The 9,717-nt window shown below is 47.1% G+C and overlaps 1 protein-coding gene and 1 pseudogene across 1 annotated transcript; one reads left to right on the top strand and one right to left on the bottom strand.

The window, feature by feature from the left end:
* On the top strand, positions 1–124 carry LOC133952501 (U1 spliceosomal RNA; annotated as a pseudogene).
* A 673-nt stretch (positions 125–797) lies between these two features.
* LOC133951415 (uncharacterized) lies at positions 798–7,236 on the bottom strand. Its single transcript, XM_062385339.1, has 11 exons — positions 7,206–7,236; positions 6,849–7,037; positions 6,570–6,708; positions 6,119–6,494; positions 5,816–6,026; positions 5,553–5,611; positions 5,359–5,448; positions 4,711–5,240; positions 4,451–4,620; positions 4,159–4,325; positions 798–3,769 (listed from the first exon to the last, which is right to left on the bottom strand). The coding sequence occupies exons 1-11, from the start codon at positions 7,234–7,236 to the stop codon at positions 1,340–1,342; spliced, it is 4,392 nt and encodes a 1,463-aa protein (XP_062241323.1). The 3' UTR covers positions 798–1,339.
* Between the last annotated feature and the right edge of the window lie 2,481 nt (positions 7,237–9,717).

Raw genomic sequence — 9,717 nt, 5'->3', positions numbered from 1 at the left:
ATACTTACCTGGCAAGGGAGATACCATGATCAAGAAGGTGGTTCACCCAGGGCGAGGTATAGCCATTGCACTTCGGCTGTATTGACCCCTGCGAACGGCGATGGACCGTGGCGATGTGCAAACCCCTAAACAAATCATTGTAGAAGAAAAACAAATTTGAAGCCTGAAACCATGATAGTTCACCGGACACCTGTCAATCACACACCTCCCTCTATTGGCAGAATCTGATCATGACTGTGTGTGACTGGTGAGCTGTATTTGTATCGACTGTCTGTATCTGTTTTCATATTTATATTGTATATTATTTATTAAACCTGTATATAAGTACATATCTTCTGTATACTCACTTAGTATTGTGGGTGCAATTATACTGTGTAATTGCCTGTCTTTTGTAATACCTGTATCCTGCAAGATACAGATTTACTTTGTTTTTGTGGTGTTCAAAGCCATATTGTTTTCTGAACACCACACAAACAAAGTAGTTTAACCTTTGCCCTCATGCAAGCTCCACATTGAAAGGTTTAAAAAAGGCAAAACAACCTGTATGGAAAGCTGTCATTGGTGTGGATCTGTTTACATTAAAAGTGCCTTAGCAGAGCTTAAGTACAGCGTATCACCTTTATGTTTGTTGCTACTGTAATAGGGGAATGTTCTGGATGAGGAATTGACTGTCTTATCTTGTCATGTTTAAGATTTTTTATATTCTGTTAATTGTTGTATGAAAATAAAGGTCAGAGAGGTTTATTGGAGTGCAATTTTTGTTTTTTAATAACTCACATTTTCAATAATAAAATAGGTTGTCACAGGTTTATAAACACAGGTGTAAAAAAACATAAATAATTGTAAAATTAGCTTAAAATATAAATCTAAAACAGCAATAACAACCAAGATCAAGATGAAATACACATTATAGAATATAAAGCCTTGTCCTGGAGATCAATGTATAAGGCATCAAGCTCGTAGTGCAAGAGAATTATTATGCCTGTGACAGAGGTAACGAGTGCATATAGCCTATATCTATATATATATACACAAAACAAGATTTTGATAAGTTGTGACATTTGTGATTTGCAAATTAAGGAAGTAATTAGAAGTAAGTAGTTTCCAAGAAGGTGCATAAAGATATGTCATGAACTGGAAAAAGAATGATTGCATCTGCTAAATATATACAAAGAACACAACAAGCACAACAGTAACAACACCTCTAAAATATAAAATTCAAACAGTGAGAAATAAGGTGCATAGTGAAATATAATACAAAACGAATGATTTTGTCTGTCAACTATTAATATATACAATATATACAAAGAGCCCAGTGTCAGAGCATTCGAGCGCTGCTCTAAGGGGCCTGGGACTGAGAGGCCAGAAGCTCGTCCACTGCCATACGGAAGTCTGTGATATTGACAAAAGTCTTTCCAGTGAGGCCTTTGGACGTGGATGATTTTGATAGCTGACAGTATGTTTTTTTTCTGTATTTATTGTGTCCTTGAGTGGACTGGCCACAAAGTGTGCATGTGTGCTGGTGTACAGGGCTCTGGGGCCGTGTAGCGCCCAGCTCTGTTTTTTTCCTCTTGTAGAGAGAAGATCTGGCTTGTGGCAGTGCGGGAGGCGGCAGGAAAACAGGTGGCGGCAGCAGCTGGGGGGGAAGAGCTGGTCTACGGAGTGGCAGGAACACGAACATGGGCTGGGGCTGGGGCTGGAGTCCTGCTGCCTCGGTGACCGTCGCTGTCGCTGCCGAATGCTGAGGTTGGGGTGCAGACGTGAGGTTGTCCTGCGGCACTTTGCGTTTCCGCGTGCCAGCCAGAGATGGAGTGACCTCATAATGCACTTGAGGTCGGCTGGTGTGCGGCCTCTCATCCGGGAGCTCTGCAGCGGGAGGTAGGCTGGTGCTGGTGATGCTCTGCGGACGCTGGAGGATAGACAAACCTCGATCCGTCACGTTTGTGGCTGAGAAGGCTTCCTGTCTCCTTATGAACTCAGCAACAGATTTGTTGTTCATTTTCAGGATGGGAATCCCTAGTTTGCTGAGTTCAGCGTCATCCACGGTCACTCTCTGTTGCACCCGCTGGTAGAGTGTGGTGATCTGGTGCTTGAGAGGGGAGCCGCGAGCCTTTTTCCTGCAATCCGGGTGAAGCCAGAGCTGTTTGACGATGCAGTACATCAGCCTGTTCTTCCTGGAGTCAAGCAGGTGGGCGGGAGAGAAGCGCTTGTTAAATTTCAGCTTCTGCACCAAAGAGGCCTCGGCCGGATCTCCGTTGGTGCGGCCAAACAGAGCGTTCCCCCAGCGTGCAGAGTAGAGGCTGTCAAATTGTTGGATGCTGCGGTCGTGGAGGTCAAGCTTGTTCCAGGCGCTGACTACTCTCTCTCGTGTAGAGTCACTAAGAGCAAGCTTTCCCTCCTCCAACGCAATTGCAACGAGAATGCTGCTCAGCTCTTCCACATGCTGGTACCCAGGGAGATGATTGGGGCCGCACACATCCTCCACACACGGGTCGTGCTCCGAAGCCACCACCTGGTCCGTGAGAACCAGATTCCTCTTCAGCGGAGCCAGGTCGTCGCTCTCAGCGTCTGTGGCGTAGCCCACATCATCTTCCGTGGACTCCTCTGTGTCGGCAGCAACCTCCTCTTCATCGTCTTCATCCTCCACAGTCTGAAGCGTTTCTCTAGTTTGAGCGTAATGCTCAGAAGCGCTGAAGGGCTGGGAAGATTGGGCAAAGAGGTACTCCAGCCCAATGCGCTCGTCACCAGCAGGAACTGGAGGCCTGAAGTTGATCTCCTCCACCTCGCCAAACAGGTCATGGCACCGCTTGTTAAGCCGATCTATCAGGGGAGACATGTACACTCGATTCTTTCTGCCCTTCTGGCCTTTAACGCTGCCTGACTCCCGGTCAGAGTTCCAGCGTGCGATGCCACTGAGGAGGTATACCTGGAAGGGGACGGCAGCACAGTGGGGCCCTGGGATCATCCGGGGCAGGAAGAAGTGGATCCCCTCCAGGCTGTTGCTTCCTCTCACGGTGGTATAGTATGGCATGCGCACGCCGTTGCGGGTGACGACCTTCATGACAGTGTACATGTCTCTCCCTGGGGGATCCTGAATGCACTCCAGGTGCTTCTGCTGGTTCTCCCAGACCCGGTCGATGGCTGCGGCGTCCTTAAACAGAGGGACCTGGTTCTCATCCAGCCCAGCTGCTCCCTTCAGGCTGTTGATGGCTGTCTGCACACGGAGGAAGGACTCCTGGGCTCCCATCGTGATCCTCCTGACAAAGTGGCGGAGATCGTCTTTGCTGACGTAGATTTCAATCATCTTCGCGTCAGTCAGCGAGGCATACCTGGTCGTGTTTCCTGCACGCATGGCCTGGACGAGCAGCGCCATGTCATCCTTATTGTAGGAGAAGACAGCTGCAGAGAGCGCAGACTTAAACAGTGCATATTTAGGATGGTGGTCTGTCCGGACGGCCGCATCGAAGCGCTTTATCCAGTGGAAGATGTCCAGCCGCACCAGCATTCCACTGTTGGCCCAGTCGCTGAAGAGATGCTCCAAAGAGGAGACACCATGCACCCTGCAGCAGCCACGGTCCACATACATCAGCTCAGGAGGGCCCTCTCCTGCTCTCCTGTAGCGCTCCATGAGGCCGTCAGCCATGGGCTTCAGGCACGTAAGAGACTCCTCGCAGGTGAACACCGACATGAGGACCTGCCCCAGCTCGTTGGCCACGTTGGTGCACCACTCTGCAGTGCCTCTTCCGTGACCTGAAAGCTTCTTGCAGATCTGATGACAGATAAAACACAAAGAAAAGGGAGTCAGACATTTGGTATAGAATAAAGTATTAAAAAATAACTCAGAGGGGTGTATTCAAACTGCTTTTTCAATAGCTGCCTCCCTTCCATTAATCATTTATCTAGAATTATTATAATCTAAATAATAAACAGCATATCAGTCAAAAAACCCTTCCCATCTGCACTAACGATATTTCAAAACTCATATGCCACTACTTTAAAGGCGTACATAATGCTGTTATTAATAGAACAAATGCAATACTACAAACATAAGTACAATTAGTCAGTCTTTGGCTCATACAGTTATTGAAGTATTGATTATTAAATGATGCACATTGAGACACTTGTTAAATGAAACATTTTACACTGTGTTGAATTTACCTTCCTGGTGGAGTCGTACTTGAGGACTTTCCCGAACGTGGACATGATTTGTGTCCGGTAGTCCTCAATGTGCTCTGCCTCATATATGAGGTAGGCTTTTCTCAGAAGCCTCGGCGACGGCAGCTCCCTGCGCGTCGGCGGCTTCTGGTATTTATGGGCGAGAGCACCTGGAGGCAGAGAAGTGGATTGTTATATTAAACAGAGTGTGTGTGTGTGTGTGTGTGTGTGTGTGTGTGTGTGTGTGTGTGTGTGTGTTTGTGTGTAAAAAAAACAAATAACTAATCTGACTAACTCATGATGCTTCCAGGTCTGCTGAGCTGACAGAGAAGGGTGGTGTAGAGGTCCTTTCTCTGCAGGTACTCCTCACAGTGACCCTCCTGGACCTGCCTCCACACCTTAACCATGGTGTTGCCCTCAGTCCGATCCCTCATCAGGCGGACAACTTGCTTGTCCACACCGCGTCTGAAATTACAGCACAATCATATAACGCCAGTGGAACGTTGCTCTGTAGTAAAACGGTTTAAGATTCAAAATATTATAAGAGACTCTCACCTTGGTGTTAGGATCGCAGGGAACACAGCTTGGTGGGCTGGAGTCAGCTGCTTCAAAATAGCAGCATCCCACGCCAGGAAGCGACCAATTGAATGCTCCTGAGAGCCCTTTGCAGCCTTCCTGCACGCGTTGCAGGCCAGGAGCTCTGTGAGCATGCTGTACCAGCCAGTCATGTCACAGATATGCCTCACTGTGTTTCCATACCCACAGCGGTACAGAAAGGCTGCTTTTCCCCCGGGGCATCCTGACCTGGGACAGCGAAGGCTGTAGCCCCACACTCCCACAGGCCTCCAGAAGAAGACACGGCTTCTAAAAAAAGCGTCTGCAGAGGGCACTCCTCCCCCCACCACCACTCCAGGAATTTCCGGTGGATGGAACCACATGCGATCATCCTTCAGAATTTGCCTGCGAGCGATGGTGAGGTTCTTAAAGAGCCCCCTGTCAGCGTCCTCCTTCAGCCACTTCACGTCAGCACTGGGGAGACCTTGAGGGCCGGACTCCCACTGTTTGTGCCAGCCCTCAAATGACACCTGGTGGAAGAACAAAGACAAAACCGTCATGTACCAGTCACTGAGTGCTCTGACTGTAACGCTGTTCCTGCTGCATTAACATATTAAACAGTATTAAGCTGTATTGTACATGTATTACCTCAGGCTGCGTGACAGTGGCTTCTATTGGCTGTGGCTGTGGCAGTGCCGCAGACTTTGACGTCCTCTTACGAGGACCAGATGGAGGTTCCTTCAAAAAAGTAAGTGTATTAGTATAAACATATATGGAAGTGACTAAGTGTACAACTACAAACCTGTATGTTAGTGTGACCTATCTCTGAACTGTGTCTGTACCTCCGTGGTTGGAACGGGGTCTGTCTGTGGCTGCTGTGGAGGGGCCATGGCAGTGTCAGCTGGAAGAAAATGAGGACAAAAGCTTAGGAAGCCACAAGGATCATATTAGGTTGAAACAGAAATAAAGAATAATCCTGAAAAGTGTGCCTTTTAACCTGTTTTATTTTTAAACTGATTTAAAGTTTTATATTCAATATATGTACAGTTATAAGAGCTTAATGTTGATCTGTGAATGCCATCGATAAAATAAAAAACTGATTTACCTTGTCCTTCAAAAGTGGCTTCAAAAGTGGCGAGAGCCTCTGAAAGCAATGTATCATCCTGCCAAGGTGACAGGGATGTTGCTGTCGGAGGGGCCACTGAAGCAGACGCTGACGCCGACGGAGGAACCCCTGACGCCGACGGAGGAACCACTGTTTCAGATGGGACAGGACCAGACAAGGACGAAGAGGGTACAGCTGCAGTAGGGGCTTTCTGAGGAGAGTTTCACAAATTACAGTTAAAGTACAGTGAAGTAGTTTTGTCTTATGAACTGCATTCTGCTTTTGAGTAACACCTCAATCTACCTGTTTCTCTTTGTCGAGAATAAATCTCCTGAAGCGCTTCAGTGACTTGGAGCTGATGTCCTCCTCCTTCATTCCAAGCCACTGGCGAACAGAAGAGAAAGCCTCCTCTGCCATCTTCCTCTCTTGGGCACTGCCAGCTTGAGGGTCGGCATGAAGGCACTTGTGCAGGCTGTACCACTGCCACATCTCCTGAAAGGTGAAGGACTTAAAGCGACCCTGTCCATAAATGGCCCTGTCCACATTTTTCTCCAGGTGGCAGGAGACTGAGGGGAAAAACTCCACATAACGGAGGAGACAGTCCTTCACCCAGTCATTCTCCCTGGTTCCTCCTGTCCTGCCCGGGTCCCGGCTCTCCGCAACATGGCGGTCAAGCAGACTGAAACACACAGAACATGACGTTAAAGTAAGAAATAACGACGTAAGGTGATTCTCTGTAGTGAAATATACTCACTATTTTACGTAGCCCACATCATTCGCTACCAGCCACATGAAGCTTTGGCCAGCATATTTCCCAAAGGGAATAACCAGCTGGCCAAGGTAGAGCTTCATTGAGGGCCTGGTAGTAGTGACGAGCCAGCATCTCCTTTTTGCTGAAGCGTAAGACATTGGAATGGTTATTCTTAACTAATTCAGTTTATAAGCTCTAGCACACAGGTCAGGTCAGGTGTAAAGTGATATGTATGGTTCATATGCCCATCGTGCTACGGGGATAATAATTCAGATTTATTACCTTCATCACAAGCCGTCTGAAGGTCCTTGGGACCGGCGCTGGCTTGGAAGCCTTTGGGCCTGTGACAGGCCCTGGCCTCTTTGGTTGCCTTCAGGACACATTGCTGCCTGTCCAGGGGCACAGTGGGGTCCAGAATGGGCAGCACGGGCAGCAATGGGTCCGCAGACGGTCTGCTGCTGCTGGCTGTACCTGAACAAATATTCACCAAAGTGTTTACAGTGTTTTGGGACTTTTGATGACGTAATAACATAACAAGTCATTATGGGCAGTTTATTCTGCTGGCTATACATAACGTATAGACAATGGAAGTATGCATGTTATAATCATACAGACAAAACATGCATGTTAAAAACGTACCTGCTGAATGGGTCGCTGCTTCTGACTCCATCCTCCACTACAGCTCATGTGTTGCCTATTACAGTTCATAGAAACAAAATATCAACGTCAATATGTAGCCCATGTTTTTCTTTACATTCACTGGCGCAACAACAACAACACTAGGGGGACTGTAGTGTTTTGTCTTGGCCTTTTTTTGAGGGCTGCTGATTCATAAATACACGAGTGGGCTACATATTGATGCAATATTGGCACGTTTAACACAAGGTAGGTATGATAGCTTTATAAGAGAAATGAATGACAAATATGGGTCAAATTTGAACAGACAGGGTTGGCCGGCGTCGGGGCACTGATTTGCGGGTCGACCGTAACGTTGAATCAATATACGATTGTAGTACACGTTCAACCTACATTCATAGTTTTACTTTTTAACAGTAACTAAGCAAAATGTCTCGAGAGTAGGCCAAACTCCGCTCGCTGGCGGACTCGGAGTTTGGCTATGTAAATGAGGCCGACTGGATACATTAATAAGCTAGGTACGACAGCTATGATGTATGAAAAGCACTCGGTGGGAACGAGAAGCACAAGCCGAACATATTAGTTAGTACTATTAGTAGGAATGCGACTCTTACCGGGTGAAACGGTGGTGACTTGTTACCTTTTTCAATCGCCGCTGAATTCTCGGAGAGCGTCAAGTGCGATCGTGGGAGGCCGCCATTGCCTACACTTTTTTGTATTCTATTTCACTATGCACCTTCTTGTTCTCTCTTTGACACTTTATCAGCGGAGAGCGCGAACGCAGTCCCCCACTACCAGAAAGTATGCAGTCGAGATTCCCACATTTGAGGAGTTCGCGGAGAGCGTCAAGTTCGCGAACGTCGGGGAGGAGGAGGGCTCTAGGGAACTGTAGACTCCGCGCCAATGGGAGGCCGCCATTGTCTACACTGGCGTAGAGTGTAGACTCCTGGCCAATGAGCGGCCGGCAAGTGTAGACAAGTGTAGACTCCGAGCCAATGGGCTACACTTATTGTCTACACTTCCAACGGCTATGCACTCGCCTGGCCCCCACGTCTGCGAACTCCCCAAATGTGGGAATCTCGATTGCATAATTTCTGGTAGTGGGGGACTGCGTTCGCGCTCTCCCCTGATTTAAATGTTCAATGATAAAATGGAATTGAAATAATCGGGAAGACGCGAGTCTTTACAGGTTCCATATTGAATTTAGTCAAAGCATGTACCTTTTTGTAATAAGAAGAACATACATTATATTATGAAGGTATGTACAGGGGAGCTAATATATATAATTATTCTGACACCATGAATGGAATGAATTGAAGCTATTACTGATAGCGAGTGCACATTCAGAGGTTTTAGTATTAAAACATAGATGTAGCTTTACATGAGGTAACTGTGGTGTCTGCATTTTTTTTTTAAAAAAAAATTCAATCAGTGATTATAGTTACTAACAGTGGCTCACAAAATAAATTGTATAAGTTTACTTTTGTAATACAAAGTATTGTTCAGATGTATTTGAGAAAGTAATATTATTTCATGTGAAGATGGAGTGTGTTTGTGTTTATTTCAATGCCTGTGTGTATTATTCAACAATTTTGACTCCTGTGATCTTATTCTTTTTACTTTTACCTGCCTCACTAACAAAGATCACCTGTCAGATCAACCAGAGCAATAAAACAAAATTCTCCTCGACTAACTGTTCACAACTCAAATTTTCTAATAGCTATTACACTCAACACACTCTAACCCATTAAATAATGTGTATGGCAGTGAGTTAATAGCAATTACATCAATATAACTTTTCTTCTGGATTGTTTAGTTTGTTTTATCCTGCTTTTTCTACTCAACCCCTACAACCTCCCTCCCTCACCCTGTCCTTATGTTCAGGCCCTGCATATTCTAATGGTCTTTTTAATCTTTCTCTGCCATTTTCTCACACCCACACTTTTCCCTTCCCACTACTCTCAACTCCATCTCAGCCCCTGCAGCAGCCGGTGCACAGGCCGCGGTGTCGTGTGGCTGGCAGGTTCTTGTACACGGCCCGGCTGTACGGGATGAGGTCCCCAACCATCACCTGCTTAAAAGACTACCGCCCTGTAGCACTGACCTCCACCTTCATGAAGTGCTTCGAGCGGCTGGTCAAAACCCACATAGGCTCCACCCTTCCTGACACCCTTGACCCCTTCCAGTTTGCATACCGCCCCAACCGATCGACGGACGATGCCATCGCCCTGACAACACACACCACCCTCTCCCACCTGGAAAAGGCCAACACATATGTGAGGATGCTGTTCGTGGACTACAGCTCCGCATTCAACACAATTGTGCCTGCCAAACTCGTCCCCAAGCTCAGGAGCCTGGTTCTTAAAACCCCCGTGTGTAACTGGATCTTGGACTTCCTGATGAGCAGACTCCAGGTGGTGAGAATCGGTAACAACACCTCCTCCTCACTGACCCTGAGCACCGGGGCCCCTCAAGGCTGCGTGCTCAGTCCCCTTCTGTACTCCCTGCACACACA

This window comes from Platichthys flesus, chromosome 4, assembly GCF_949316205.1.
Source record: "Platichthys flesus chromosome 4, fPlaFle2.1, whole genome shotgun sequence".
NCBI classification, from domain to species: Eukaryota; Metazoa; Chordata; class Actinopteri; order Pleuronectiformes; family Pleuronectidae; genus Platichthys; species Platichthys flesus.
Note: the sequence above shows the minus strand (reverse complement) of the source record. Positions and strands in the feature narration are given on the sequence as shown.

What these genes read in the sequence shown, in the direction of transcription:
- LOC133951415 (XM_062385339.1), bottom strand. Translation starts at nt 7,236, where the DNA reads ATGGAGTCAGAAGCAGCGACCCATTCAGCAG. An exon ending in GATGTGGGCTACGTAAAATA is followed by an intron (nt 6,495 to 6,569) that starts GTGAGTATATTT and finishes TGTGTGTTTCAG; the next exon opens with TCTGCTTGACCGCCATGTTG. An exon ending in TTCTCGACAAAGAGAAACAG is followed by an intron (nt 6,027 to 6,118) that starts GTAGATTGAGGT and finishes AACTCTCCTCAG; the next exon opens with AAAGCCCCTACTGCAGCTGT.